The sequence below is a fragment of the Drosophila hydei genome, unplaced genomic scaffold (assembly GCF_003285905.1).
Source record: "Drosophila hydei strain 15085-1641.00,03,60 unplaced genomic scaffold, DhydRS2 tig00000211-arrow-pilon, whole genome shotgun sequence".
NCBI lineage: Eukaryota > Metazoa > Arthropoda > Insecta > Diptera > Drosophilidae > Drosophila > Drosophila hydei.
In genome coordinates, this window is record NW_022045685.1 from 632,973 (window position 1) to 641,595 (window position 8,623).

Below are 8,623 nucleotides of genomic sequence, written 5' to 3' on the forward strand. Positions count from 1 at the left end.
TAAAACAGATGACGAACGGCAGCTGTGACTGCCAATCCAATTCGATTGCCTACCCAACTGGATATGGTTCTGGCTTCAACTACGTACGTTACGTGCCAAATGCCAATTTGCTGACGTCATTCCTGCTGCAGTCGATCACCTGGTGGTCTGGTGGGCGGCTGTGTGGAAGGGAAAGGTTAGCAGGCTGCCGTTGACGATGCTCAGCTTGATAAGCGCAATCAGCAATTTACAGATGTTGTATGCGTTTATCCGGATGCTGCTCAGTGCTGCTCTATTGGTCCAGCAAAGATGACAGTAATACGAATGCTGATCTCGATGTCGCTGCTGGTGAGTAGTCATCAGCTCAATTAGGGCTGACGCTAGACGCTTTTTGATGACTTCCAAAACTATATAGTTTCTCATATGGCGACCGGCCTAGTCAACATTTTTCGCTCCGATTTTTGTGTAAATTTCCTATTTCTTCTATCAATTTTTTGAAATATAAAATCAGATATAAATTGACGATTCCCTTTTTTTTACATTTCTATTTCGTTTCCAATATCCAAATAATTTTCAATTTTTTGAGACTGTCCAAAAAGCAAGATTTCACTCGACAAACTGTTCTGCTGTTCAGTTTTTTCATTGACTTTAGCACGGATTGGGCAAATAAGTTCTAAAGCGAAATACGTAGAGCAAATACTTTTAACTGTGACTGTATGTATCTTTATATAGAACTAGTTCATAAATGCATACAAAACCTAAACTAAACTAATTTAAATGGTCAGATTATATGTTAAGGAAAACCAGTTTAAGCTCGATGAACTTTGAAGCCAACGACAGTGCACCGTGCGCTATGTAAGCTGTTATCGAATAAGTTACAACACACTGTTATCGATAGCACGAGACTTACAATTGCACATTGCTTTTAACATTCACAGTTGTCGCTGCTGACGCATTGCAGCCTGTTCGCCCTGCCGCCGCCAACTTTATCCGCCAGGAACGCTCAATCGCTGGCCATACTGCGAGCTCGGGATCAATGCTTTCGCAGCGAACGGATTAGTCCAAAACAGCGTTTGGCTCTGGACAGACAGCAGTACAGTAATGCTCCGTATGTGCGTCGCTATGTATATTGCTTTTGGACGCGCCTTCAGCTCTGGCAGGATGGCACTGGATTTGATTCGATGCGCATCGTTGAAAGCTTCGGCGGCCCGAGACGTCTGAATGTGGAACAAACCGTGCCAGCCATCAATGGCTGCAACGCGCATGCTCGTCGGTCGGCTAGGACGCCGCAGGACTGGTGCTATGGCGCCTTTGTTTGTGTGCTGCGCACCACAGTGGGCGATTGGTACCGACGCCATATACTAGATGTCATCAATGGCAATGCCTAGGTGGCTGGGGCTGTGAAGCATGATTAAATGAATACGGCCAATTTGCATCTACTTGTTGGCCTTTCTGGTGTTGGTCAACTCTTTTGAAAGTGAGAAAACTGATTAGGACTATTTGGAGAATCCAGTGTTATTCGATCTAACTAGAAATAAGTACAGTAAATTCGATAATCGATAGGTAGCTACGGTCGGGATGGAGCAATTGTTCCATATCTAACTGAATTTTGGGTTTTTTAGCTTTAATGCACATTCATCTGCTGGTTGTTCAGACACTTGGAAGTCGTAGTAGACTTGGGCAGCAAAATTCAATAAATTTTATACTGAAGGCTTTGACAAACGAATCTGAAAACCCGGTTAAGATGGAGAATAGAAAAATACGCGACTTTGGCAAAGCGAAGGAGGACACAATTGATTCAATCTCTAATGACGGCAGCACCACGCGCACACTCAAGTCGAAGATCATGGAATCAAACGCACCATTGGATGTAACTGGCACCGGGACAGATACTCTATCTGACTGCGTTGCAAAGCTACCAGATGAGCAAGTAGCCGATGCTGCACACGGCTTAAAGCAGCATCAGCAAATTGATGAGCAAGCCGAAGGCGGCAATCAGCAGTCGTCTGGGGAGCCAGAGTCTGCTGCTGCTGCTGCGGCTGCTGCTGCACCTGCCGATGATGATAAAGGTCAGGTACAAGAGCAGCCGAAACAGAAGGGCTGCGACAAGTGTGGCAAGAAATTTGGCCTGACCGGCGGATTCTCCTGCCGTTGCGGTGGCACATTTTGTGCATTCCATCGCTATAGCGATCGCCACGATTGCAGCTTCGATTATCGCGAAATGGGCGCCACCGAAATACGCCGTGATAATCCATTAGTTGTGCCTGAAAAACTCCGCAAGCTCTAGCACTAGAGCAACTTAACGCCGGCTTGGCCCTTCTTTCAATTGCAGTTGTTATTGTTATATTTTTGTTAAATAATTTTTTTGGCATGAGCTGAGCTAATCTGCATTAACCACATACAAACACACAATTGGAACCGAGCTAGCGCAACTACAAACAGAAAACACTCACAATCGAAACAAAACAACGTGGCATAGCATCATAATGTACATTAAATCTTCAAATTGTAGCAATTATTGTAAAACCCGTTAATTGCCAATAAGCTAAATGCCTTAAACTAAATCCGAGGCTTTTATTAGTTACATTGTTATTTTATATATTGCAGCTATAGCCTGGACCTGAGCTGACTAATATATACATGTTTAGAAAATAGAAAAATATAAATATAAGTGAAATTGTACAATAATGTTTAGCCACGTAGGATAATTGATTGCTCTTTTCGTTTTCGTTCTTTATTTTATTTAATTTTAAATTTGCATACCCTTTGGCGCCTACGATGTATGCACACTGGGGCGACACCTGTTGACAATAGCGCACAACTTTGCCAACGCATTGACAACGCTATAAATATATCGATAACTATCAAAAAATGCAATTCTAAATTAGAAAAATAAATAAGCTGACAAGTTGTGGCTACAAAATTGCAAAATAAACGACGCCAAACAATAAACATAAACATCAACAAAAAAAAAAAAGGAAAAAGAAGCATTGGAGTCGGCGAAAGCGCGGGAATTGTGCAACTAAATTGTGTTTTAATTTTAAAGTGCATCGCAATGGAGATGGAAAAAAAGGCCAAAGACCAATTGCGTCGGTATAAGAAATCACGACACACACACTCAAGCAGCGACAGCTCCAGCACGGATACCGACAGCGGTAGCAGTTCGTACAGCAGCTCGGACAGCGAGCGCGACCATCATGGCCATGCCCATCCGCATCAGCGTGCAGCTGAGCGCCATCATCGGAAAAAGAAGAGCTCACGTCGGACAGGCAGCACATCGTCGGGCGACGAGCGCCGCAAGCGCGATAAACGTGAACGAGAGCGCGATCGCGATCGAGACAGAGATCATGTCCAGAAGAAGCTGGTGGCCAAGCGCAATCATATCAAGCGTAAGCTCAAGGAGGCGCGTCTTAAGAAGCGAGCAGCTGCAGCGTTGAGCGGACACGGCCATCGCGCCCTGTCCCCAGCCACACAGGCCAAACTAAAGAAGCTGGCGGAGCGCAAGCATTTGCGCGTTGCCAGCAAAGAGCAGCGTGAAAGGGAGCGCGAAAAGCTACGGAGTGTGCATCGAGAACGGGAACGCGAACGGGATCGAGATCATCATCGCTTAGGTAGCAGTCGTTCACCCACTGGCGCCTCTAGCACCACGACTACCACAAAAATTCGCATACATCAGGATGTGGTGGGCAAGCGGCAGAAAAGTCCCGGTCCTGGTTCGGGCTTGGGTCCAAATGGTACGCCCGCCGCCCGCATGCATCATCAGCTTATGTCACGCGAGAAGATCATAATTCAAACGCGTGCGCGCGGACGCACGCCATCCTTGGAACGTGAGCGTGAGAGGGAGCGCGAACGCGAGCGCATAGAGCGCGAAAGAGAGAGGGAGCGCGAGCGTGTGGAGCGAGAACACGAGAGGCAGCGGCACGAACACAAGCTGCAGCGCCATGATGACCTATCGCTGCGAGAACGGGAACGGGATCGGCGAGATCGTGAACGAGAGCGTGCCGAGCGTGAAGCAGCTCGTGACAAAGAGCGAGCCGAGGCGCTGGCGCGCTGTCAGGAACGGCAGCGGGAACGTGAGCGCATGGCCCGTGAAAAGATGCGTCGCCAGGAGGAGGAAGAGGGCAAAAAGCCGTATGGCGCTCCAGGCGTACGCGACATAGAAATGGCCATGCCATATGGCAGTCGAGAACGCTCGCTGGAAACCGTAGAGCGCGCCGGTCGTCATGTGCGCGATAAGCGCGACTTGGATGTCTACGAACGGGAGCAGGAACTCATCGAGGCCGAACGCCACGGTCTGATCAACGAGATGCGCCGCTACGGTGATCAGAGACGTCGCGAGCTCAGCCCCTTGCCCGACCACTATCCGCCGCGTCTTCGAGATCCACGCGATCTCTACTCAGAAGAGGAGCGAGAGCGGTAACTATATATTGTATTTGAGGGTTGTCATCTAAGCCCCTGCACAGAAATTGACCTAAAGCACTTGCACTGCCCAAAGAGGCCCGAGAATCGGGAACAGTTTGCAAAGATTAAATGAAATCTCTTCCTGGCAATGCTCATTCATTCAAGATTAGCTACTCGGAAATGCTTCGCATGTCAAAGCCTAATTTTATGCAATTCTTTATTTCAGAGCCTATAAGCGTGCGTATTTGGATGCCCGCTACTCCAGGGATCGAGAGGCGTGGCTGGAGGCGCGCGAGCTGCGCGACTATCGTGAATTGGACGCAGATGATGCTCTCTATGCAGAAGAGCGCATGTTACGTGAACGTGAGCGGAACAGAGAACGGGAACGCGAGCGTTTGCCCTCTCGCGGCGACTATCGTGCCGAATGGGAACGCGACTGGGATGAGGATAACGGCGGTGGGGGCGGTAATGCCGGTGGTGGCGGTGGCGGTGGCGCCAATGGCAACGGTACACCTGGACGTGCCGCCGGTTTCGTGGGCGGCCCTAAGCGGCCGAAGCCTCCAAATCAGCAGCCAGGAAAGCAACAGCATCATTCCGCCTCGGAGCCCGATTGGGATGCAGATGAGCGCGAAGAGTGCGGTGACGGTAACGTCGGTGTGGTAAAGAATGAGCCCGCATGGCTAGAGCACGATCAACGCGAGAAGCCACGGCCCTGGCAGCAGTCCAACAGTGATTGGCGTGACAACGATGAGCCGAACTTCGGTCGCAGCAATGGCGCCGGTGGTGAGGTGCAGCCGCCTCATCATCCGCCATCATCCTCGCCGCATCATCATGTGCATACACGCGCCGAGCGGGGCGGTGGACGCGGTTTTCGACGTGGTGGCGGTGCACCATCGCATGGTCATGAACATGGCGAGCGTGGCTATAGATCGCATCCACCGCCGCTAATGACGTTGCCGGTGCAGCCGCCCGGTGGGTATCACGGAGGCGGTGGCAGCACGCGTGGCTTTCCGCACAAGCGTCTACCCTATGGCGGAGGCGGCGGCATTGGCGGTGGCTCATTTCTCAAAAAGCACCCACATTTGCCCCCAACAGCAGCCACTACAGCAGTGTCCACAGCCCAGGCGCCGCCCCATGCCCAGCCCAAGCCAGGTAATGCCGCTGCACAGGCCAGTGCTGTAGCGGCGGCCACCACTGCGGTGGCAGCAGCCAAGGCAGCGGCCCAGAGCGCCGCCAATGCCACCACCAATCCGGGAATATTGGCACAGGTCAGCAAGTTGCCAAACATTAAGCAGGAAGATGCATCCGAGGACTCGATTGACACACCAGAGCTCGGTCAGAGTACCGGAGCCACTGAGCCAGCAGCAGAGCAGGCTGTAGACACATCCCTGCGCCAGCTGAAACAAGAGCCAAAGCCAAACGGCGAGCTAAGCGAGATTAGTGATAGTGACGATGATATACTTAACAAAACGGATAAGGTGAAGCCCAAGAGCGAGCTGCAACTGGATAGTGCGCTGGTTGGCACACAGGAGCTGTCCACCGACACATTGTCTAACAGTGAAGAGCACATCAAAGGCGAGATGCAGCCTCAGTTGCAGTCACAGTCGCAGTCACTGTCGCAGTCACAGTCTCAGTCACAGTCACAGTCACAGACAAGTATTAAGAACGAGGAGGTGGACGAGGTGCTGGACTTTGAGGAGATATCCGATGGCGAATTGGAAGAGGACGCGAGGCACAAGGGTAAGAGACAGCAACAGCAAGAACTCTAAGATAAGAATGGATGAATAAATCCTCTGCCTTCCAAGCAATGTTGGATGCAGGATGACAGCACAATTTTAATTCATGCACTTCGCTTTACAGGCATTGGTGATGCTTTGGGCGTCGACTGGCAGGGTTTAATTGCGGAGACGCGACAGCAGGCGACGGAGCATGCAGCACAGCAGGGCGCCGATCGCAACACATCGGCCAAGCAGCGGTGGCAGCCACATCGTGTACTGCTTGATATGGGCATCAGTTTTGGCATGGCTGGCACGAAATATGCACATCAAATTATCGAGGAATCGCGACAGCAGCTGCTGCTGGAGGAGCAAAAAGCGCGACAAAGTCAGGCGCTTGTCAAGTCGGAGCACGAACGTGACACGGTTGAGGTCGGCAAGACGACGCCGGCTCACGACTATCGTGAATTGCTGGATACCGAGCATGTGGAGCCGCTTGCCTGTGTCCAGATGGGCTTGCGCAGCGCCGCCGCCGAGCGACAGCGTCTGGTCGGAAATGTCTGCGGTCCGGGCAGTCGGGCGTTAAGCTCGCGCCAGGATTTACGATTGCGGCGCCAACTGTGCGGCCTGCCCGCCCGCGAATGCGATTTTCCACGCAACGTGCCCATTGTCAGCGAGGGATTGCGATCGTTGGCCATGCACATGTTCCAGCGCACGCTCGACGTCAAATGAGATCCGATCGCTCGACGTCGGCTCGAGCATCTCAGCTATAGACTAGATATACAAATCTATATGCAATGTCCGAACAATGTCTCAATCGACGACGACACTGGATAGCAATGACGATAATGATTATGTTGAATATGATGCCCAATAGTAATGCCAGCGAGATCACTTGTGCTCTACCTTAAATACCTTAATAATGTCCGAGATTCCAATAATTGTAGCTATCAAATCATACAACATTAATGTATCTTAGTGGATCACTTGAATTAAAACTAAATCTTGTTTCAATTGTACCTACGATGAGAATTACTTAAGCTGACTACCAATTAGCTGGCCCAGTAGTTAATGGATCAGTTAGTGGGCACGTCTCGGTCCCCAATCGATCGTTCAGCTTGTCTAGAATTACGTCATGCTTGCTGCCAGCTATCGCTCCCTCTAAAACACAAATCGATTTTTATTTCCATGTATTTATGAAGCTCAATCTTTAAATGTATTTCGAGCTGTACAAAGTTCGCCCGCTAGTGTGACCCTACTTAATGTCGGTGTGGGCCTTAATCCAGTCCACGAACTCGTAGACACGAGCATAGCCATCGGGATTGGTCGTACCGCAGCCACCGTAGACAAATCCGGCAATGCCAACGACTTCATTATTGTAGTGGGCCGGGCCGCCCGAATCTCCATTGCAGACACCATTGTCCGCCTCGTGCAGCAGGCACAAGATGTTCGGATATCCATATTTAATGCGACTCTCACATTCCTGCAGCGACAGCGATGTCAGTGTGGTCCATTGGAGATACCGTGGTATATCACCGCCGTGGGTAAGGCGACCCCAGCCCGAGACAATGATATCGGCATTGTCTGGCGTGTTCTTGGAGGGCAGTCCGATGGGCTGGATGCTTGCCGAGTAGATGAAAGGCGACTCCACACGCAGCACGGCCACATCGTTAAGGAAGTTGCCATACTTTTCGTGCACGACGATCTCGACCACCTGAAGCAGAACGCCTCCGTCGAATCGATCATTGCTGCCGGCACGAATGCTATACCGACTGGCCGGATTGATGACCAGTTCGCCGTCGTCATCGAAATAGGAAACGCAGTGAGCCGCGGTCAGCACCCAGTTGCGTGAAATGATTGAGCCACCGCAGCTGTGCGAGCCGGCGTTGCGCAGCGATATCTGATGCGGAAACTGCGCCTTGGCGGCATCCTCGCCGCCAACAATGCGTCCATTGAGGCTACCAGGCGCCGTCTGCCCAACGCTCACTAGCAGCAGTATGTAGCCAATCACAGGCAGCAAACGGTCATTCATCGTGGCACCAACTGAGTCGCCACACAGCTAGCCAATGGGTTTTTATAGCCACATCTGCTTAGCCATTGTCTATTTATAAGGCATTTGCGCTTGGCCAAGAAACTATCGCAGAAGTCGCCACTCGCCGCTCGGTGCTCAGTGCTCGTTTCAGATATCTTATCTGGCCACATTCAGTAACAGGATTTATGAGTGCTTCATTGCTATCGATTAGCCTTATCAAACACCGTCTAAACGTTCTACTAACTCAGGTTGCCATTGAAGTGAACGACGATGCTTCTAATTTGCTATAATAAATTAATATTCGTAAACATTGATAGAAAGTCGAAAATGCTTGAATAGTGGAAAAGCTTCCGCTTGCTTTACTCTATTTTCCCTGAGTCTTCAAACTTCTCAGTTAGCTACTTAGTTTCAATGGTACAGCAACAGATTAGTTAATAAATGCAACTGATTATTATTAAGCAAAGAGCTTAAAGTTAGTCAAATCATGGGTTAAGGC

The 8,623-nt window shown here is 50.2% G+C and overlaps 4 protein-coding genes across 5 annotated transcripts; 3 read left to right on the plus strand and 1 right to left on the minus strand.

Annotated features, from left to right (window-relative positions):
- The first annotated feature begins 274 nt into the window (after nt 1-274).
- LOC111603191 lies at nt 275-1,385 on the plus strand. 2 transcript variants are annotated; one of them, XR_002751664.2, is made up of 3 exons: nt 613-693; nt 765-834; nt 918-992. XR_002751664.2 is itself a non-coding variant. In XM_023320677.2 (2 exons), the coding sequence occupies exons 1-2, from the start codon at nt 289-291 to the stop codon at nt 1,365-1,367; spliced, it is 489 nt and encodes a 162-aa protein (XP_023176445.2). In that variant the 5' UTR covers nt 275-288; the 3' UTR covers nt 1,368-1,385. The 2 variants fall into 2 exon arrangements, 1 of the variants encoding a protein (XP_023176445.2); XM_023320677.2 differs by lacking the exons at nt 613-693; nt 765-834 and adding an exon at nt 275-327 and having other exon boundaries at nt 918-1,385.
- Nucleotides 1,386-1,447: 62 nt separating this feature from the next.
- LOC111603192 (AN1-type zinc finger protein 6) lies at nt 1,448-2,562 on the plus strand. The gene has a single exon (XM_023320678.2). It carries the CDS (start codon nt 1,607-1,609, stop codon nt 2,264-2,266), a length of 660 nt encoding a protein of 219 aa, XP_023176446.1. The 5' UTR covers nt 1,448-1,606; the 3' UTR covers nt 2,267-2,562.
- A 338-nt stretch (nt 2,563-2,900) lies between these two features.
- On the plus strand, nt 2,901-7,060 carry LOC111603196 (fl(2)d-associated complex component). Its single transcript, XM_023320684.2, has 3 exons — nt 2,901-4,395; nt 4,607-6,120; nt 6,241-7,060. The coding sequence occupies exons 1-3, from the start codon at nt 3,035-3,037 to the stop codon at nt 6,825-6,827; spliced, it is 3,462 nt and encodes a 1,153-aa protein (XP_023176452.2). The 5' UTR covers nt 2,901-3,034; the 3' UTR covers nt 6,828-7,060.
- Nucleotides 7,061-7,270: 210 nt separating this feature from the next.
- Nucleotides 7,271-8,178, minus strand: LOC111603201 (serine protease SP24D-like). Its single transcript, XM_023320690.2, has one exon. It carries the CDS (start codon nt 8,125-8,127, stop codon nt 7,351-7,353), a length of 777 nt encoding a protein of 258 aa, XP_023176458.2. The 5' UTR covers nt 8,128-8,178; the 3' UTR covers nt 7,271-7,350.
- Between the last annotated feature and the right edge of the window lie 445 nt (nt 8,179-8,623).

What these genes read in the sequence shown, in the direction of transcription:
- LOC111603201 (XM_023320690.2), bottom strand. Translation starts at nt 8,127, where the DNA reads ATGAATGACCGTTTGCTGCCTGTGATTGGCTACATACTGCTGCTAGTG.
- LOC111603192 (XM_023320678.2), top strand. Translation starts at nt 1,607, where the DNA reads ATGCACATTCATCTGCTGGTTGTTCAGACACTTGGAAGTCGTAGTAGA.
- LOC111603191 (XM_023320677.2), top strand. Translation starts at nt 289, where the DNA reads ATGACAGTAATACGAATGCTGATCTCGATGTCGCTGCTG. An exon ending in TGATCTCGATGTCGCTGCTG is followed by an intron (nt 328 to 917) that starts GTGAGTAGTCAT and finishes TAACATTCACAG; the next exon opens with TTGTCGCTGCTGACGCATTG.
- LOC111603196 (XM_023320684.2), top strand. Translation starts at nt 3,035, where the DNA reads ATGGAGATGGAAAAAAAGGCCAAAGACCAATTGCGTCGGTATAAGAAA. An exon ending in TCAGAAGAGGAGCGAGAGCG is followed by an intron (nt 4,396 to 4,606) that starts GTAACTATATAT and finishes TCTTTATTTCAG; the next exon opens with AGCCTATAAGCGTGCGTATT. An exon ending in AGAGGACGCGAGGCACAAGG is followed by an intron (nt 6,121 to 6,240) that starts GTAAGAGACAGC and finishes TTCGCTTTACAG; the next exon opens with GCATTGGTGATGCTTTGGGC.